Source organism: Crinia signifera, chromosome 9, assembly GCF_055691185.1.
Source record: "Crinia signifera chromosome 9, ASM5569118v1, whole genome shotgun sequence".
Lineage (NCBI taxonomy): Eukaryota > Metazoa > Chordata > Amphibia > Anura > Myobatrachidae > Crinia > Crinia signifera.
Genome location: NC_139225.1, coordinates 83717648 through 83740649, shown reverse-complemented (window position 1 = coordinate 83740649; position 23002 = coordinate 83717648). Strand labels below are relative to the sequence as shown.

Sequence of the window (23002 nt, the reverse complement as noted above, 5' to 3'; positions counted from 1 at the left end):
GAGAGACACAACATGTTTTTTTTAGGGAGTGCTCTCCAAAAAAAACCTTCCCTTTGGGGAGCGCTCCCTTAAAAAAAAAAAAAACCACCAGTGAAGGGATTAACACAAAAAAAATCACACAAAACCTTGAAACATGTGAAAAGGGCAACATGAACATGTATTTCAGAAAAAAGTTAATAATCAGGAACTTATTCATGGATCAAATTTAGACATAAGTGGTTTGGTTTTGGTGAAAACCAAACACACCTATACTTTTGTATCAGGTTGCTTTGGAGGTTCCAAGTTGAACCGAGCTTCCAAGTTGTTCCAAGTTGCAGGACAAATTTGCTCTCAATATGGGCAAAACCATGTGCACTGCAGATGGGGTAAATGTAACATGTGCAGAGGAAGTTACATTTGGGTGAGTTATATTGTTTCTGTGCAGGGTACATACTGACTATTTTTACACTGAAATTTAGATTTCAATTTAAATACACCCCACCCAAATCTAAATCTCTCTGCACATGTTAATTTGCCCCACCAGCAGTGCACATGGTTTTGACCATTCTGAGATCAAATTTGTACTGCAATCAAGTCTCAATTAGGCCTTAAGTCCCAGCTCAGGTTATCATGCGAAACCCTGATCTCAAATCAAAGAAAGAAGTCTTGTGTGTTTTGGAGGACATATAAGTCCCTCCTCATGATTTCAAGTGTGATGTATCCAGGGCCGGCGCCACCACTAGGCAGCATTAGGCATTTGCCTAGGGCGCTGGCCACTGGAGGGCGGCAGTTTGGAGCAGCCAGGTTCCCCAGGTGCCCCCGATGGAGTGAGCAGAGGTGAACTCCCCCCTCCCCCTCCCTATATGCAGCAGGGGGGTCCGTACTATCTGAGGGGTCCCTGCGGCGCTATCTGGTGTGGGGGCTATATGCAGCAGGGGGGACCGCGTGCGGTCTGAGGGGTACCTGCGGCGCCCCCACCACAACTTACAGAGTCCCGTCGGGTGCCGCTGTCCGGCCAGGAGAGAGGGAGCTGCCCGCTGTGGCGCCCAGCCGGAGTGAAGTGCTGCCCATTGCCGTCCATCATCATCCGCCGGGCAGCGGCGTGGGAAGCGCTTCTGGGTTTTAAAACACCTCAGACAGCGCGGACCCCCCTGTTCTCGGTGAGTACCGGGGTGCCCCCATCACACCTCACCTTGCACCGGCCCTGGATGTATCTAAATATGACTGTAAAGATATACTTTAGGAACAAAAACAGATCCAAATTACATGATTTTTTCATCAATTTTAAAGAAATGCAGAACCAAAAATAAAACATTTAAGGGTCTTACCAATAACAAAATCCAATGATGACTTCAAACCAAAAACTAAAAAAAAAACATGGGTGTTTGCACACATCTCTAATACAAATTGGAAGACTGCTAGTTATATTATGCTATTAATTCTAATTTTATCCATTTTCAATTCCTTCACAGGGAAATTTACTGTCTGCTTTTAGAGAACAGTATGAAGTATTTAGATGCGCTGGTTGTTGTGGTTGTGAATTTTTTAGCACATGGTGCTATGGCAAAATCAGTATAAATTGTATTGGGAATTCAACTGGGATGTTGAGGGAGTCTTTGGTGCTGGTCTATTTGATTCATGTATGTGCCCAGGCCTGTCATAATGTATATGTAGCCACTCCCTGCATATGGTTCTCAAACTCTAGGTGATTTATTTATATAGCATTGGATTATAAAGTCTGGTGATTGTGATTGGTTTATGCCCAACATTTAAGAGGTCTATGATTTTAATAGTTATGTTTTTCTAGTAACACTGCCCATTTAAAATTTGGACACCAAAATTCCACAATAACTGGGTTTTACAACCCAATTCTTAGTAAATAGACACCAAGATTTGAGCTGATCTGACTTCCACAGCGGAAATACCACTATCCCTTTAGATGAGGGCTGCAGAACTCCAATTAATTACCACACTTCCCCAGTGCCGGATTACCAAATAGGCAGAGTAGGCACTGGCCCCACACCATTAAGGCCCCTGTGACACATAAAATACTGTAATAATGTAATGTACCCTGTATTAATGTAATGTACCCATTAAAAACATAAAGTACATAAATCAAATACATCAGATTCGCATTACTGTTTCTCAATAGATTGTTGGTTGTAAAATGGAAAAACATATTAGAAGATACAGATGTTTCCTCATTTTGCCTCTATGTGGCCCACAGCGTGATTTGCCTGGCGTGAGTTAGCTGAAATGTCCCATGCAACTCTGTTAGCATTAGGTACCTCTTTTTGCTGAAAATACAGATTCTGCTGATAAAAATGGCATTTAGCATGCCTTTATTCTGTGGGCAACGTGTTTTATAGGACTGCATTCTGTCTGCATCGTTGTGTGAATAAGATGCATTTTAATAGAAGAAGTCACACAAAAACTGCATGGCATGACTAGAAGGGCTTTTTAATTTGCATGGGGAGCCACAACATTATGACTACCTGGGTCCTCCACAGGGTTTAATCCAGTAACACACCACCCCAATGACTGTATACATCCATTCAGTGGTTAGATGGCACTGTATTTCCCTGGTGGGCCCCAGTACAACATTGATTGACTTTGCATATACAGTAGGACACAAGGACCTCCTACAGTATATAAGTAAGTAAATAAATAAGATTTATATAGTGCACTCAAGGATGTATCACCCACAATGTCCCCAATGCATCACAGCATGTATGGATCATGTGTGGATCCTGAGAGTCTTTTGTTCATACTTACACATCATATCATTTGAAACCAATTGACTTTAAAACAAATTCCTTCAATTAACCTACCCGAAAAAATTCTTTGGTAGATCCTGAATCCAAAGTGCCATACGCTATCTCTGTTTGTTTTGCTAGATCCTCTGCACTTTCTATGGGAGATACCATCCTTTCCACAGTAAGGAAAGCAGCCAAGTTGGCAGTGTAGGAGGAGATTATGATTAAAGTGAAGAACCACCACACTCCTCCAACTATTCGCCCAGAGAGAGATCTGTAAATAAAAGACGATTAGATATTTATCCAGATAATCCAGGATATGCTTCTCTACAAGACAAGCATCAGAAGTTCCTAGAATTAAGACTGCTGCAAACAATAACAGCAGATGGTATGAGTAGTCTTAATACACTGCAAACTCTGGGTCTGATTTTCTATTATCACCAAATCTAGGAAAATAGTATTAATAAAAAGGGATATAAAAAGATAAATTAAAGGTGACTTTTTAATTATATGAACTCTGAACTAAATAAAATTCTATTCCATGACATAACCAAATAAAAATGTTTTACACAAACATTTTAAATACAAATAGTTGTCTTGCTACTTGTTGTTCTAGCTTCTATATCTAAAGTTTGTTCTGCGAATATATATATATATATATATATATATATATATATAAAATGTGTACACACACACACACAACACCAATCAATGCGGCACTCGAATATCAACGCAATAGCAATGGTATACAGCATTTCAATGCTACAGTATTTTACTTCAGCATTTTCATTTTATATATAGTAGAGATTGGATGATCGGCACTCCAGATAAGAGGTGTAACGCCGCGGTGCCTTCCAAATGGCAATATAACACAGAACACCCACCGTGTCTCCCCGCAGGGTGGTGAGATTAAGAGGCGGCACTCCACGGACTTGTGACAATAAGTTTTTAGTGGTACATCAAATAAAAGGACAATGTTTCAAGACCGCTTGGGGTCTTTTCATCAGGTCCAAAGAAGCAGAATAATAAGTGTACAGACAATAATCCTGTCTGGTCGTTTGGCCAACATAGTACAACTTGCATGGGCACCATAACATGTATATAATGAACCGGCTGGTACAGGTAACCACATGTTTTATTTGGAATAATTTGCTGGTATGTGGATGTTTAAATGATGATCCTCTTTGTAAGAAATTGCATGTTGCACATGATGTACATCTGTAGCATCCTAGGGCTCTGGTTATGGTGCCCATGCAAGTTGTACTATGTTGGCCAAACGACCAGAATTTTTAAAGAAAGAATGGCCATGCATCGTTCATCGATCAAAGCAGCATTATCGGGTAAACCAATGGACCAGCCGGTAGCACGACATTTTAGAGACGCTAACCATACCATGGAGGATGTGCAATATCAGATCATAGACCATATACCGATGCCCACCCGAGGGGGCGACAGGGCTAAAACCCTGTTACAACGGGAAACAAGATGGATTTTTCTGCTGGACACTGTGGCTCAAAAGGGGTTAAATGAAAAACTGTCACTCAATTGCTGCCTATGAATATAGGTGTAGACATGCCAGTTGATTCAGCAATAGTACAGTACATGCTGTAGATCCTGTTATAACTATGATAAGATTATATGGATTCCATGACCATGTTTTTTAATATTTATTATCTTGCCTTTCATTTTTTAAATCTAATAGACACTTTTTTTACACATGCTTTGACACCCACGGAGATAGTTAGGTTCTCCCTTAATAATTGCACCTGTTTTTAGCACTGATATATGTTTATCTGTATTTCTCTATTAGATTCAGCCTGCCGGAGGAAGGGACCCTGGACGTGCATACAACAAGCAGCGTCACTATGGTTACTAAATGCCACGCTGCGCTCACTGAGAGCCGCCCTGTCTGTAACTACAATCCCCATGAGGCCTTGTGCCGGGAGACAGGGGAAGATGACGCAATCCACGGGCGCCTAACCCCCGGCAGCACGGCGCGCACGCTGCTGAACACTGCTGTTTTTTCCACTATACACACTATATAGGTAAGTGTATCACCATTACTTTGTTTGATTGTGTATCCTGATGAAAAAGCCCAAGTGGCTTTGAAACGTCGATAGCACCATGTCTGCACAATAAATGTTTTGCATCATTTGAAAAGTCCTTGGAGTGCCAGCATGTGTTCCTGCTAGGAACCCCCTGCCAGATATATATATATATATATATATATATATATATATATATATATATATATATATATAATATATCCACCCCCAAAGACAGACATATATATATATATTTATATATATATATATATATATATATATATATATATATGTGTGTGTGTGTGTGAAAAATAGAATTACATCGATTTACTAGGAAGCTCCGACTCTGTTAACATTTTCAAAATAAACCAGACACCAGCACCACAGTAGGCCATCAGGAATTCATCAACTCCAGATCCCATACATCTTTTGATCCCCCTCGCAGAACGCCTCCATAAAGGCCTTTTCCCGCCTACTAGATGAATCTGTTGAAAAATACGCCAGGGCGAATAGAGTGACCGACCAGAACCTCACCAATACGGAAACATTGGCTTTGAGAAATTTAAGCCTATATAGAGACATCATCATACGCCCCGCCGACAAGAGCAGGGGCGTGGTGATCCTGGATTTGGACTATTACAGAGCCGGAATCCAAACACAGCTGTCAGATGCTAACACGTATCTCAAACTACAGAAAGACCCCACCAATCAATATAAGAGAGAGCTTGACCAAACATTGGAGAATGCAGTAAATCAAGGTCTGATTTCTAACAAACTAAGAAAAGCACTGATGCAGGAATACCCAAGGGTGCTGGTCATGTTCACGATGCCAAAAATACATAAAAATTTAACAACTCCACCGGGAAGGCCTATAATTTCGGCCCAAGGGGCATTATTCCAACCTGTATCCCAGTTTCTAGATACCGTCTTGCAACCACTAGTCATGAAACAGACCAGATATATTACAGATACCACCAGTTTCCTCATTAAATTGAAAGAGGGGGGACCACTCCCACAGGGGACTGTGTTATGTGTAATAGACATCTGTAGCCTCTACACAAATATCCCCCATGAGAAGGACCTCTCAATTATGGGAGATTACCTGAGGAGAGAGGCACATGTGCCGTGCGACATAGAATTTTTTCTACAACTGTTGAGGTTGACTCTCAAGAGGTATTATTTCCTATTTGACAGCCAGTTTTTTCTGCATTTGAATGGCTGCTCTATCGGCAGCAACGTGTCTTCCTCGTTCGCAAACATTTTTATGTTCACGGAGGAAACCGAGATGTTTTTCGACAATCCAGACATAGAATCTAACATCCTCCTCTATACAAGGGTTATAGATGACCTCTTTCTCCTATGGACAGGGGGAGAAGAGGCACTAAAGAAGCTGCTCATAGATTTGAATGAGAGGGAGTCACCGATAAGAATCACATATCAATACTCAAAAACTACTGTAAACTACCTGGATGTACAGGTACTGTATCCATTAAAGAGGGCAATTTACACACAGCTGTTTATACCAAGCCCACTGACGAAAACACTCTTCTGAGGGCCAATAGTCATCACCCCGAATCACTTAAGCGGGGATTACCAAAGTCCCAGATGGTACGCATGGCACGGAAAACCAGTGAGGTAACAGAGCTCCTCTCAGAATTTGACAAAGTGGCACAAAAATTTGCTACTTGAGGATATGCCCCCAAAAATCTAGAGAGACAGAAAAAAGAGGTCATGGACATCCCCAGAAGCCAACCCGGTTCTAAACAAAGTAAGGAGGTTATCCCATGGGTTTCCAGATACAATACTTCAAGTGGAGTGATATCGCGGGCATCACAAGCTCTCTGGCTAATAGTGTCAACAGACAAGGAATTGCCATGCTTCAGTAAAACCAAACTCATGGAGTGCTATAGCCGGGGGAAAAACATAAAAGATTTGATAGTCCACACTGACTTTTCCGACTATAGTAAAGAAACGGCTGCCACCAACTTCCTCTCTCGACAACTAGGGTGCAACCGGTGCCTGAAGTGCATGACCTGAAGCCATATTTTGGTAGGCAATACATTCTGTAATGCCACCAAGGATAAAATTTATCGAATCAGACATGTATTGAACTGCCTGTCAACCCACATAATATATTACATCACCTGTTGATGTCCATTGATTTACGTGGGAAAAACGGTGAGAACCATGTGGGAGAGGATGGCACTCCACCGTTCTGCCATCCAAAGTGCCCTAACAGGAAAACCCTTGGAGCAGCCAGTAGCACGGCACTTTGCCAACAAAGGTCACACCATCAACGATCTGAAACATATGATCATCGACCATATACCACATTCCATCAGAGGTGACGATCGTGAAGGAATGCTCCTTCAGCGCGAGGCTAAATGGATCTTCACTCTGGGTTCAAGCAAGCCCATGGGACTAAACCACAGATTTTCTTTTAATATCCTTTAAGTAAACTTGAGGAAGCCACCCCCATAGTCAATAGTACCAGCATCGGATCTGTAGATGCTGTAGCATATTAGTTGAAGGGTAAGATTTACTAGTCAGCTTTGATTGTAGTAACTATATAAAAGTTAGACAATATGATCTAGGTATTCAGGACCCAAGACAGCAATATGTATATAGTTTAGAAAAATTTTAGTATCATATATGTATCGTGTTGTTCTAGGCCCTGTGTTTACATATTATCTCTGTAGCATATACTTAAAATAATTTCTTACACAGCTTTTAATATTCAGGCTTATCAAATAATATCTTTCTGTCGTTATTACTGCACACAGTTATTAATATTTGTATTGTTTTCACAGTACGATTCCCCTCCCCGGTGTGGGGTAGGCACCCAGCTTCAATGCACAATAGCGTTGCATAGCAACAAATGACACTGCCGGCGATAGCGAGCCCTAGCAGCCGGAGATGACATCAGCAATCAGGCACACTCCCCGGCAGTGACGCCGGATGCCAGCTACCCGTGCCAAGGACGGGATCCTCCTCACAGATTGAATGCATATAAGGTATGTCTTTTGTTTTCACTTGCTATGTACACCTTGACAAAGGATCTGCTAAACCCCCGAAATGGGATATTCATCACTTAGGATTTTTCACTAAGATCTTCAAGTCCCGCCTATATGTTCTCCAGTGTATCTATCCAAGCTCCAGGAAGGCACCAGGGCAGTTGAATCCCCGCAGATTGAGTGCCGGGCTGCACCCAAATCTATATATATTTGCGTATATATGTCTGATTCTCAATAGAGAGCAATACATCAGACGACATCCCAAATGCAAGTATGCCGGGATGAGTTAGTGTCAGGTGAGGGGGTTGGTGGGGTTAGGTTTAGGCACTAGTGGGGGATCTTAGGGTTAGGCTATGGAGGGAGGCGGTAGGGTTAGGCTGCAAAAAGGGGGGGTAGGCACTTACAAGGGGGGTTAGGTTGCAGGTCGGGGGGTTAGGTTTAGGTGGCTTTATGATCCCCATTGACTACAGCTGACAACAATAAAGTGTAGTGAGCGAAACGAGCCACCACGACCGAAGGATGGCGAAGCAAGAGAGCCATGTGAGGGTACGAACTACTCTAATTGGGAGTTATGTCCACAGATGTCAAAATAGACATAAAAAATTGAACAACTAATGTCAACATTTTTGCATTAGCCCTTGTTTCAAACTTTTCTCAATGCTGTCAAACCTTTTCATGTGTTGTTCATCAGTAATCATTTCTGCGAGTGCCGCCACCACCACTACCAATATATATATATATATAAATATATAGTAAACACACGCTCGCAGGCAAGCACACACACACACACACACACACACACACACACAGGCCCTTATTCAGATCTGATCTCAGTACAAATTTGTTCTCAAAATTTGCACTGCAGGTGGGGCAGATGTATCATGTGCAAAGAGAGTTAGATTTGTGTGAGTTATTTTGCTTCTGTGCACGGTAAATACTGGCTGCATTCTTTTTACACTGCAATTTAGATTTCAGTTTCAACACACCCCACCCAAATTTAACTCTCTCTGCACATGTTACATCTGCCCCACCTGCAGTGCAAATGGTTTTGCCTATTTTGAGAACAAACTTGTACTGCGATCAGATCTGAATAAGGGCCACAGTGTACGCATCATTTTGTGTATGTATTGCATGTGTTTTACATGATGATATAAATGTGATATTGTTATTATAAATTTAACATAATGACAAAAACATAGAGCTGCATACCTTTAAAGTCGATGATAAAAGGAAGCACAGAAGTAAATGTTGACAAATGTAAGAATGCGTACAAGCAAAAATAGGAGAGATTGGAGTCAAAATGATCTTTGCTACTATGAAATTCAATAGTGTTTAATTAACAGGTAGCAAGCATACAACACTGAACCATTTTAAATTTAGTTCAGGTTCAGGGTAGGTTTTATCTATTCACGCACAATATATATATACATTTACTAAAGCTTCTAAAAATGAAAAGGGCAACCAATCAGATTTATTCTAACATTTCTCTGTTGCATCCTATTAAGTGAAAGACAGACTCTGATTGGTTACTATGGGTAACATGACCCCTTTCGATTTTTTAACTTTAGTAAGTTTACCCAATATGAGTCTAGAACAATGAATATTGTTGTATGTTCAGTTTCTCATTTTAATAACTTAACTATTATCTCTATAGATCTGAAGCATTTCTTATTTGTTGCAGTTATTTATAAATACATTTGATCCTATTTTTTTGTAAAACAAAGTTTGATATTAAACAGACCCAGTACACTTCTTGGTTCACTGATAAGCCATAACATTGGGGGTACTAATGGTACTGGGGATTATTTCGATGTTTTTAGAGTTGCTATCTCTGCTGCTACATTGGAAATAGATTGGGATGATAGGTCTGTTTGGTAATCAGCAGTAGGTGTATATTACAAGCAGATGTCTCCTGCTGCAGTATTGATCCATCCTGTATCCTATGATGCTGCAACGGATCACTGACCCCATAAGGTGGCTTACAGCAACCAAGCTGCCCATTGCAAAGGGCAAGAAATGTTAGTGCAATGATGGAGAACCATAGCCTTATTGTTCTCCTTAAATGACCACCATACAGTATGTCACCGGTTTGGAAATGGATGCCAATGCCACCCCCTCCCCACCTATCCAGACAGCAGAAGACTGTCATTTACTGATAGTCTGCTGTTGTCCTGCATCCAAACTCCCAGGATCCATCTGTGCATATGCAGAAGGGGTCTTGCGCATGCACAAAGTATCATTAATCAGCACTTTGCTACATGATAAGCAGCAATGTCCTGAATGGGGGCAACAATGCATAATTCATATAGAATATAACTTGCAAAAGCAGAATTGTAAATTAAAGCAGATTTGAAAAAACAAAATCACAAACTTTGAAGCTTTCCATGTGATGTAGGCTTATTTGCCGGTCTTTCAAACTGGGCAAACACATAATCAACAGCAGATTAAATGCCCTGCATGTATTTTTAACAGTAACACAGAGGGTAGAGTACGCCAGAGATAATGACAAGAAAGACTTAAGAAGGAAGAATCACTGTGCACATTACTGATCAAACATAACTATTTATGCAAGAGCCACTACAACTATCTCCATTCATTCTGTCTACTTCCAGAAAATAAAAAAGGGTAGACAACTCTAGATGATAAATCGGTAAACTCTTTCAGTACATATTTTAAATATTTTGGGCCGAGAGTAAAGCTTTACATTCCTTTGGACTCATAAGTGCAGCCAAACTTTTCTACATGATTGACTCATATTTCTATTTCAGGACTAGATGTTCTGCATACTAAAATGTATTCTCTAAATGAGAACAAACATATATATAGGACACTTCATTCTGGCAGAAATAGTTTTGTCTATGTAATCTTTGAAATAATTATCCACAAGGAAGTTTAACACTCTGGGGGTATCCAATTACCTGCAGTTATTAATCCGGGGGCTATCCAATTAGCCCCGATGCCGGCATCTGTATCTCCTGGTTCCCACACTTATTGAGTATTACGCATTGTATGCCTCAGGCACTCAAAGAATAATACCCGATAAGCACATGGAGTCGGGGACTTATCCCTAAGACCATGTGTTTTCACATGATTGGGGGTCCATTTCCAGCCATTAAAAATGGCCTCTAATTTGATATCGGGATAATGAACTGCAGTTATAAATTATGATATGCAGACAATATTAAAGGCCTAAACTGATTTGAGGATAACTCCCTCAGTCATAAACATGACAAATCTAATTGCCAATATTTAAACTATCTCATGATTTTGTCATTTGTTAAAACTCACAATTTGTTTATAAAGAATAATTTGAACACATTCTCACCTAGAAATGGCTAATTCGAGCACTCAAGGTTTTAGGAAGAAAATATTTAATTTGATATGGAACATGATAAAAATTCAAATCTAGTTATTGATGCATTGCTTTTTTCTGCTGCCTAAAAGGGATAATATACTGAGCTACAGGCATTTATTTTTTTCCATGGATTAAATGTGTATTAAACTGCAAGTAGAATGAAGGCAGTTCTTACTAATTACATATGAGCTAATTTTAATACAGACTCGCTACCAAGGTATTATGCTACTACATGCTTTTCTAAATTAGGTTCTCTAATGCTGCTTTCCCACTGCAGAAACGGGTAAAGATCCGGTATTGTTAAATGGGACATTAAAACGGGACTGAGCCTGAAACCCCTTTCCCATTGCATGTTGTAAGCGGTATATTACTGGTTTAATTACAGTTTTTGTACCTTTCACATTGAACCCGTTTTGAAAGGTACAAAAACAGTAATTCACCAGTAATATACCAACCCTCCCCTGGTACCTGTCCTGCCCCCATCCTGGTACCTGGCAGCTGGTACCCCCGCTCCCCCTTCCCTGGTACCTGCTGGCTGGTACCCCTGCCCCCCCTGCCCTGGTACCTGGCACCCCGCTCCGCCCCCTCCCCTGGTACCTGGCAGTGCGGTAGGCAGAGTAAGCAGTGGGTGTGCCAGGGCTCCTAGTCAGCAGGTCCCAACTGGTACCCCGCTCCCCATCCCCTGGTACCTGGCAGCAATCCATCCGGGCAGCGGGACAGCGGCATGCCAGGGCTCCTATTCGGCAGGTCCCCGACTGATGCATGAAAGCATCATGCAGAAGCATGATGCAGGAGTAGGCTGCAGCTGGTGCACAGACAGCCATGAATGGGAACTCATTACATTTGCACATATGTAATGAGCGGGCCCGCTAGTTCCCATTCGCGGCAGGGACCCCCGCCAAAGAAATGACAATCTCCTAATGGACCCGCTTCCTCTGCTTCCTCCTCCTGAACACGGACCTGCCCGGATCCTCAGTGCCCCCACTGTCTGTGCACCAGCTGCAGCCTCCTCCTGCATCATGCTCCTGCATGATGCTTTCATGCATCAGTCGGGGACCTGCCGACTAGGAGCCCTGGAATGCCGCTGCCTACTGCACTGCCCCGCTGCCCGGATGGATTGGGGGGATGGGGGTACCAGCTGCAAGGTAGCAGGGGAGGGGGGGACGGAGGTACCAGCTGCCGGGTACCGGGGGGAGGGGGGGCAGGACAGGTACCAGGGAAGGGTGAAGACTAGTTTCTAATCTTAAATACCGTTTAAGACCCTTTCCCACTGCCAAAAAAACAGGTCTTAAACGTGTAGGACTCTGCTTTTTACCCATTTATCAAATACTGGTATTTGTTAAATGGGTAAAGCACCGTGGAGCTTTCCCACTATAGTTCTACCAGTTTAGAAAGGCTAAAAAAAACGGCAATTTACTGTTTAAGAGCTGCAGTGGGAAAGGGGTATCCAAAACTCTAAGAGTACAATTAGTATATTGGTTACTTTTAAGTATAAAGGTTGTATATTTCATTAAACTGAAATAAAAATTTATATTCGTAATGATAATTTATATTATTTTACTATTTATATTAATGTATGTCTCATATACTGTATGTATAGCTGGCTGTTAAGTAAAAGATATTTGGGAACGGCTCAGGAGCAAGTCAAAAGTTGTGGTTTCATTTTAAATAAACATGAAATTTGTTAATTTGTTGCTGACAATTTTACATAGTTACATTGTGAATTTGAATTTAGCCTGTAAATGGCAATAAAAAGACTTTACGGCATAATAAAGAAAATTTTAACAGCCACGAGCAGCATGCAAAAATAACAGGACTTCAGAAATAAACAATAGAGGGAAAAAAAAGCAGAACAATTACACAAATGAAGACAAGAGCGTGCAATGACAAGCGTGAAGACAAAGGTAATTAAACTGCTGTTGCATGTGTCTTCAGAGCAATCAGCTGCTAATTTGCATAGCAACATATGTTATATGCACCAAGCAGATGACCGTAAAATGAGATATGCAGCAAAAACACGGTAGACCTCCAAGCATTGCTGAAACATAAAGACCCTATGCATTTTACAGCCTCAACATGGTGAATATAAGTTTTAATAGACATGTATAAAGGGCACTGAGCTCATACCGATTATACATGATGGATGGTGGCAAGCAATGTGTTTTAATGATGAAACTTAGCACTGAGGGATGTGAAGCAAGAAACAAAATTTGGAATTAAAAAAATGATTCAAAAAGTAACATATATACACCATGGCATCAGTGTACTGTATGACCATAAAATGCAAGAAGGTGATGGAGTGATATGAAACAAACCTTGGAGAAATATCGCATCCTTGCTGCATAAAGGCACCCAGGGAAAACCACAGGCTGTTAAATATTCCAAACTCATTTGGAGGGTCGGGAGGGTTCTGAGGGTCACGAGCTTCATCTGTGTCTTCCAAGTGCCATTCATAAGGGCTGAATCTGCTCACTAGGAAAAGAACTACACTGACTCCAATGTACGCAAAAACTATACACATCCATATTTCATATGCCAAGGGATCCAGGAAGGAAAATACTCCTGGTTTTGATTTTTGAGGCTTCTTAATCATGATGGAGATTCCAAGGCTCATAAATGGTTTTGAAAAATCAATCACTTCTTCGCGTACCAGAGTAATGGTGAGAGGGGCAACAGCTATGTCTGCTCTCTGAAAACAAAGAAAATATTTCAATAAGTGAAAATTGATTTCCAAGTCTTCCCTCAGAACTCCCCAATGGCTCATGACCTGTTGTGTAGGTGCAATGGGAGTCAATAGCAGTTTTTGCAGCAAAAAGAACAATGGATGAAAGGATCACTTGTTATAATTGGACAGAAGTAAAATCTGGTCTTGCTAGGCATTGCAAATTTACAGACGTGAGTATTGCGGAAGTGTAAAACCAAAAAGTGATTGTGGTAAACAAATGCCTCCACATTAAAGTAAAACAATTACAATAATATAAAACCCCCATAGACTTCGAACTTCGAAATTGTTCTATTGCACACAACTAAATGTTTTTCAATATATGTTACCAAATTATTAATACTATACATAAACCTATGCTGTGAAAAATATACCAGATACAAATAATTTATCAAGTACTATATGTATTATATATTTGTTTCTATATCCTCTTGTATGATAAAATGTTCTATGATCTGGATGGTTCTGCTTGTCTTTTGTATTAGGATCATAAATCAAGCATAAAGCCATTTAAAATTGCATTTTGAGCAAGCATTTTAAGAAAAGTGCTGGTTTTGTTTCTTTAAAGTGTGGAATTCATTATTATTTCATGACATTCACACCAGCTAACAATCCATAACTCAGGAAACATCAAGCATCAAGCTTTTAAGGAAAATCACTTTAGATGATGTACGATGCTAAAAATAATACAGTAAGCAATTTTTAAACAAGAGTCAGGGTCATTATTTTAAAAAGATTTCTTTCAGAGGCTAGTGGCAGGACAAATTCTGGTAAACATTTCGTAAGGTGTTTTGGATGAAGAACGATTACTTTGATGTGCAGGCAGAAGACTTATAGTAAAGTATAATATACAGTAGTTTTAGATAATTTTGAACACCAAAAGTCAATACATGTGTATGAGTAGGAACATTAAGGTTAGTAAGTGACATTGCTTTTTAGTCCAGAACCTAATTAATGACAAAGCCATGTTTAGGCAGCCAATGGGTAAGTCCAATTTAGACCAATAAGTAAGTTCACATTTGTACTATTCCTTTGTATCATGTTACAGCATCTACTCTAAAGGGGCATACACACGTAGTGATTTTGTGCTGTTTTCTAAGTGATCTATCTAGATTGCTTAAAAAGTAAGCATGGCTGGCTCTGTGTGTACACACTTCAAAGCATTGCTCAGCTCAAATCGCTCAGCACAGATCGCTCAGCACACATTGCGGGTGCATCGCATGTGCGCAGTGATGTGTGCCGTGCCTTTCTCATGGTAGTATAATGACCTTAATAGTATGGAATTAAGCTTATCCGTGCCTAATTATTAGAGCGGTGGTTAAAGAGTCTTACAGTACCTTTGTAAGTCAAATCTGGACTGTCCTGCTAAAATTGTGAGAGTTGGTAGGTATGGTGTATCATATATGAAAATCTAAACAAATGTCTATTCTGTTTTCTGTAAAGTTGTTTGTATATTCTAGAATGATTGCCATTTATGGGTGATTTTGAGTTGAAAGTATAAAATCTGTTGCTTCATCATTCTGCATATTTTAATCTCCATATTTGTATTTTTAGTTACACTTATCTTAGATTACATGCAACCATAAACATTTTAAAATCACCACATCTAGGTATTAGAGATGTGGAAATGTATTTATAAACATCAACTTTTAAACTGTGTGTAAATACAACTCCTGGTTAATAAAAATATTTCAGTGACATGTGTAACTCAAAACACGAGGCATGTGTATTTAAATGCCCTGAACCATGCATGGAAGCATAAAGAGTCCACATAAACATTGCTAAATATATATTTCTCAAGATATTAGCTGAAGTTGTATACATGCTCAGTGCAATACATTTTAGAAGTGAGATTTAGACATTGCAAATATATTTTTGTCCAACTTTAAAGGTGCCTATACACTGGGCAATTTACTTGCAATTTGGGTTCTTTTCCTGTGATTGCAGCAATCAATAACAGGAAAAGAACCCAAAGTGCAGGTGACTGACAGTCCTGTGCACATCGCATCGGACCCTCGGAATTCCCCCCTGCTGCAGCAGTCATCTCTCAGATTGCTACTGAGCCGTGCTGGCTTGGCGCGGACTGCATGCAATATATTGCATTGAAGATGACCGTATTCAATATATCACATGCGATCTTGCCACCCAGGAAGGTCCCGGGAGGCTCAAGGGTGCACTGCTTGTGTCGACCTTCCAACCATCTTGACCTTAAGCATGTCAACCTATTTCAGGTATCGATTTGAGCCATGTTGACCTTCAGTGGCCGACTCAATGCATGTAGACCTTTTGTGTGTTGACCCAATGACCATGTACCATTACATTTGGCCACATGTGATGTTGCAGAGCTCCTTATTTTTACAAAAATGCTAATACATTGGCATCACAAATGGGCATTCTTATTTGTATTAAATTACCAGCACAGTGGTTTCATTTTGCAAGCGCTAATACATGGGGCACAGCCACTGGCACTGTTCTGTATTTTACTATATTCATATGCTTGTTTCAATTCTGGGATGAATAACACTGAAAATTAAAAAATATAGAGTGTGTGAGGTTATATAAAAAAAGTAAGATCTATTTAGTTTTCAGTATATCCACAGCTGATAAAGCAAATGCCAAACCAAACAATTGCATATAGAATGAAGAACATGTTTTAATACAGAGTCCAGGCCAAATTAATTTGTCCTATTATTCCCTAACGGAGTTAGGTAAAATGATAAGTATGTAGAAATGCTTTTATAAATGTGTCCTCTTGAGTGTAATAGGATAACAGGACAATTCAAATAAAAGAAATGAAATAGCAGTACATTCATTCACATACAGATGCAGATTTTACTTCAGAGAAATAAATCAATGCTTTTCTTTTGATAAGTCTAAATATGATGCCAGTTCTTTAAACACACAAGTACAGTCAATATTTATTGACTTTTGAATGGATCAATTAACTCTCATGATAATACATGACCTCTGAAGGACTGAAAAGCAATTTCAAGCAAAAATTAATTTACTGTTTAACTAAAAGGTTGTGTTCTCTGCAAGCCAATTTTAGGTCAAGCTGTGATAATACTACAGATCATACAATTTAGAGAAAAGCAAATGGAAAAATGAATTAGTGTAATCACACAAAGGCATCCATATATGAGGAGATGCATCCATTCATGAGCAAGCACTTTCCTATATATTAGACATATATTTGAAAAAGAAAAACATCAGGTAAAAAACATCAGGTAAAAAACGACTCTAGTTAGTACATACAGTATAACAAATAGATAGTTGGATAGATAGATAGATAAATGTTTACTGCATTTGAAATATACAGCAATATACCAAGCAGCCGAATGCCTTTTCTCAAGCACTGGTCTGCCCAAAACATTGCTGTAAATTTGAAATGTAGTAAATTGCCACTTTGGTATTTGAATGACAACTTGGACTGTTGTTTTCCATACTACACCCTGAATCTACTATATCCTATCACCCTGTGGTAAAACAGTGGACATTGCAATTTCGTATTACACAAAAATAGTCATTTACCCCTAAGTGTACCATCCACATTGCCCTTATCTCCAGAAAAAAAATTAAAATAGCTAGCACACCAGGAATATACACTCACACTATAGCAACAATATAGAGTAGTATATATATTTCATAAACTTGGAAAGAAAAACTGATATATCTCAAAACATGACATACAGTAGTGGTGTCTGGGCAAGATTAACAATGAGTAGGATAGAAACACAGCTCCAGGCCACCAGAATAAAATAGGTCATCAACATGACAGCATGATTATGACAGCCGCTCCGCTGTCCATAAATCATAGCTATTAAAATTGTATTTCTGTTTTCCTCATAGAAATAATGCTATTCATATAATCGTACATATAAAGGAGACATTGTGGCTTATACTGTAGGACATTGTGGCTTGTACTGAAGGTGGGAAAACTCAGGCCTGGGGGCTGTACACGGCCCCTGTGGCCAGTCTGAGTGTCCCTCCCACCCACCCACCCCGCGGCTTTGCCAGGAGTCAAGTACAGAGAAATCTCGCGAGAGGACGGTAGTTCTTGCGAGATTCCTCTTAATCAACCACAGCCGGAGACTGTCAGTCCTATTTAGCGGCAGCTGACGGAGCGTGGGACGGCTGCAGCAAGCCAATTTGCAAGAGAAATGTTTCCATATGCCCCCGAAGGATTTTTTCCCCATACAAACGCCCTTGGCACAAAAAAGGTTCCCCACCCCTGCTGTAGGAGGTGTGCTGTATATGACCACATGGTACTGACCACACCCATTCAGTATCAGTAGTTTTGTAATGGGAGGCAGCATGTCACATGAGATGCATGGGAGTCTGACTTTGATGGCACGACGCAGGGTAGGTTCGATGCATGACATCATTATGTCATGACATCAGCCTGCCCAAATGTCTGACCACTGCTCCTCTTCTTCCTCCAAACCTTCAGCCACTGCCCGGCAGTTAGTAGCAGCGACTGACCCGGCGGTTGAAGATACTTTTGTTAAAAGGAAAGCATCTTGCAGCCACGTGTCAATAATTTGCCCCTGACTGTCCAGCGACATTAAAAGTTTTCATCATAAATCACCTGGGGCCTACCAGGGAATCCACACTGGGCCAGTCCAGGCCTGAGTATAAGACACGCCCCCTCTTCTCACTATAGGCCCTAACTGACCCATTATCTGGTCATAGAGTGCAAATGTTTTTATCCTAATTGTTTTTCTAGTATATCTATCTATCTATCTATCTATCTACAGTATCTATCTATCTATCTATCTATCTATCTATCTATCTATCTATCTATCTATCTAGTTTTTTACACAATTAATTAGACTGAATGAAAAAAAAAGTTCAGTCCTATAGTCTTCCTATCAATTGTGAGTTAATTTGTATTGCTAAGTAGATACATATACGAATATACTCTGCACAAATGTTGTCTAAGTTATACAGAATTATGATCTATGCTAAGGTTGGAATCATACCAACCTTTTGGTTATGTATTGTACTTAACAGTATTTAATATGGGTATTTGTGTTTTATTTTTAGACCTTTCTCACAACAACGTACTAATAAATTTACCCTGTTATCTACTAAATCCTAATTGACAATTACTGTAAATATCCACTTTTTACAAAAACAAAACAAACACACTAAACTTCTTAGAAATTTACTGGATTTCTCTATGAGGCCACTGACTATTCCTGAAGCTGTGAAAAAGTATATACTATGGTCTCAACACAGGTTTCCCTATTTGAAAATCCATCTTTCCAAAGTTAACTCCACAAAATTCTTCCTCTTAAGGTGCATACACACTGAGCAATTTTCCTCCTGCCCAGTGATTTTCGCCACTGTGCTTTGCTTTCCATAATGGCATGCAAAGTTTTACACAGAGCATATCTGTCCTGTAAAAGACAACAACTGTTTGGTCTCTCTAAAGATGCCTGTTGCCCCAATCATTGCTTTTGGCAATGCCAATACTGAACATTCAACAATTCTGGAAAGCCTTGACGCCTTATCTTAATACCACTTTAGACATATCTTTCCATGGCACAAAGCCTTCTGTAATATTTGATTAGCAGAGTAGATAAATAAATATTACTACTTTTAGTGGCATTTTGAGGGGATTTATATTGTTTTATAAAAAGTAATGTTTGGAACTACTCTTTAGGTATTGTGTTCCTTTTCTCCAAGTTGCTATGTGTTCATACTTTTTACTATTTTTTCCTTGTGCAACATTGTATTCTCTGATACAAATATTTCTGATTGCACTGTGAAGATCCTTAATAAAAAATAACACATCCAACGAAATACATTTCACAATCACAAGTTTATTTGCCTGAAGACTAGTGAGATTATAAAGTTTACCTCATTTTAATAGCTAATGTATCCAGAAAGTCTTTCCAAATTACATAAAGGTAAAATGGCCAGTTAAGTAATTTTTGTTGTTTAAAGTAAAATGGTAGTACTATTGTGAACTTGGTCCTAGATATTCCTAGCAGGTATTGTTCATACAAGCAGTTTTGCAACTACAAGCAATAGATGCAACTTAGCCAGTGTCATGATCCAATCATGTGCTGGATCGAATAAATCCTGCCTCCTGTTATTATTATTATTATTAGGTGTGCTATCAATGTATTTCTTCTGTACTGGTGAACTGTTGGTGACCCAGGGAGGTTGGGTCTGTATTCCCTCAGAGTGACCAGCTGTAGAATCCTCTGAAGTTAAATTGTCAGATAAGATCTGAGACCCCCTCATAAACCATGGTCCAGAAGAGAGGTCAGAGATTTTGTGCCCCCTCCACTAAAGATCTCTTATCAGACTTGAAGAATGTCGGTTGTACTATATATGGACAAGGACTGTGCACAAATCATTCTGAGACCAGCTGACTAATTCTTCATGTAGGAGATCAACTATCTAGTGACATTCACTAGGTCCAGCAAGGAAATGATCAAAATCACAAGGGTGGGAGGGATGAGGGAGCCTGCAGGTATATCTGCTTCTTTTGTCCGTATGGTTTTGGTACTTCTTGGGGGAACAGCAAGCTAGCTGGAAGCGACCGTAATTCATGTGGAGACCCCCCCTTACTACAGAACCAGTACTTGGGTGTAAGATACAGTTCTGTCTTTTTAATTCCCTTTTATTTTACTTGAGTTGTATCAATGTGTGTACTTTTAAAATCTTTGTAACCATCTTGTAACCATTTTTATCACTGAAGCTCTGTAATATTTCTAGGAATAAATCATACATATTCCAGTTTCTGATTTTGTGTTCTGAGGACATTACGCCAGAAGAGAACGCTATAACCCTCTTTATATATTGTGTTGGGTGTCCAGACGTATGCAAGCGTCCGTTCTTTAACTTGCATTGGTGGCAGTGACCTTATATAGGAGACCCGTGTGTCCAAAGTGAACCCCAGTCATGGCCGAAGCTGCTCAGGTTGGCGTATCTGGAGGAGCGACCGGTGGGTCCGTGACAGCCAATCATGCTGGAAAATATTACACAGCAAGGTTTCCTACTTTGCTGCCAGACCTTTCACTTTAAATAGGACTAGCAGTCTGCTCAACCAATTACAAACAGCAAGCACTGCTGAGAATGGCTGAGCCTTTTCCTTACAAATATATTGGCAATGCATTTCATAGGACTTTTTGCTGACATAGAAAAACATCATTAAAATGTTTGGAGACATTGGAGTATTTGCTAAATAATTATCAATGTATTTATGATAATTTTGGATTTTAGTTTATAAACAAAATCATCTATTTGTAAAGCTTATACTTTGATTATACATAAGAAGATCCCAAGAAAGACTTCAGAAAGATAGTTAGGTATACAGACATACATACATACATACCGACAGACATTCAGATAGACAGACAGACAGAAAGAGAAAAGGCACACAGAAAGAGAGACAAGCAGACAGAGAGAGACAGAGACAGGAAGAGAACAGGCAGATAGATAGATAGATAGATAGATAGATACATAGTCAGCACTCATAATATTCAAGGTAATTATCAATGGCAGCTCCACTGAAATAGGGGAGCAACACCTACTGTCAACGAGTCCGGTTGGAATGGCAGTTGGTGGCAGTTGCTGTTTCTCCCAATTTGAATTTTGATCTGTACTGCAGTCCCACCTCCGGTAATTATCATACAACAGTCTAGGGATCTTTTAAGCTACAGTATAAAGCTCTGTAGTGTGTTTTACCAAAATGCAGCATTATATGTTTACAAAGAAAATGTTTCAAGAAGGAAAATGAAAATGCTACTTTCAATGGGCAATTTTTACTGATTTCAATAAAACGTGTAAATACTTACCCCATATACAAGTTCACCCACCATTCCATTCCATATTTTAGTTTCTGGGTCACGAGCCCCATATTTGCCATCTTCAACAATGGAAAGTTTGTACTTTATTCCAACATGCTTTGCAATCTCGCTAGCCAGATCCACACAGTACCCTTCATACTTCTCATTGCCATCCAGCTGCTCATAATTTTTCTTTTTCATTACGTATGGATTTTCCTTTAATAAAACAAATTATGGATCAAACATACTTAGCAGAACATTACTGAATGGAGGCTCTATTATGCCATTGTTATGTTCACCAGATGAAAGGAGATCGTTTGCAACTTTTAGCATCATTATATAAATCTATACCTGAGCAGATGTAAGGATCTCTTATTTTGCACAGATAAAAGCTGCAGAAGAAAAATACACGATTTACCGTCTTCTCCTCCTTCTTATTATTACTTTTGCAGAGGAATCATTTACACCATTACCTTCCCAAATATGAGACTTGAAAGATAAGAAAGGTATGTACTATTTTCATTTTAGAAGCTTGCAGCCTAAGGCTAATTTATAATATATTTAAAACTGACTTACAGTATGTGACATTAATCACTGCTTTGTATACATAAAAAAAGGAAGACTACACACTGGTCATTTAATATGTTCAGAAATGAATTATATTAATCAACAATTAGTAGGGAATTAATACTCTATGGCACTTATTCTAGTTCACTCGCAGAGGCAAATTCCTTCTCAAATGGGCAGAACCATGTGCACTGCAGGTGGGGTAGATGTAACTTGTGCAGAGAGAGATAGATTTGGGTGAGTTATTTTGTTTCTATTGCAGGAAAACTACTGACTGCTTCATTTTTACACTGCAATATAGATCTCACTTTGAAGTAAAATCCCACCCAAATCTAATTTTCTCTACACAAATTACATCTGCACCACCTGCAGTGCACATGGTTCTGCCCATTTGAGAAGGAATTTGCCTCTGCGAGTGAACTAGAATAAGGGCCTATATCCCTTTTTTGTCACCCTAGTCTGTCTGCCCTCCTTCCCTTTAGAATGTAAGCTCTCACAAGAAGGGCCCTCACATGTCATGTGATTTCTTAGAATATATCTCCGCCACCCTGATAATTGCATCAGTGTTCAGTGCCCTACTGCAACTTTCTTTATTTACCATGTACTAATTTCCCTTGTACGGTTTATCGTCTTTACTTTTTCTCATCTATGTACTGTACTGTCAGGTGCTGTGGAACCTTGTGGCGCCATATAAATAAACAATAATAATACTAATAATATCGCTAATGATTTTTTAGAAGCAAGACAAAGTATCCCCAA

General features: G+C 39.6%; 1 protein-coding gene across 4 annotated transcripts in view; it reads right to left on the bottom strand.

Moving 5' to 3' along the window:
* The window catches only part of GRIA3 (glutamate ionotropic receptor AMPA type subunit 3), a 325345-nt gene that overhangs the window by 22961 nt on the left and 279382 nt on the right, over positions 1-23002 (bottom strand). For all 4 annotated transcript variants that reach the window (XR_014460708.1, XM_083159318.1, XM_083159317.1 and 1 more), the window contains exons 10-12: positions 21686-21892; positions 13465-13838; positions 2811-3009 (exon numbers count right to left, since the gene is read on the bottom strand). Coding sequence is in view for 3 of the 4 variants with exons in the window: in XM_083159318.1 (XP_083015444.1) it covers positions 2811-3009; positions 13465-13838; positions 21686-21892 (780 nt within the window). In the remaining variant the exon portion in view is untranslated. The remainder of the gene's footprint in view (positions 1-2810; positions 3010-13464; positions 13839-21685; positions 21893-23002) is intronic.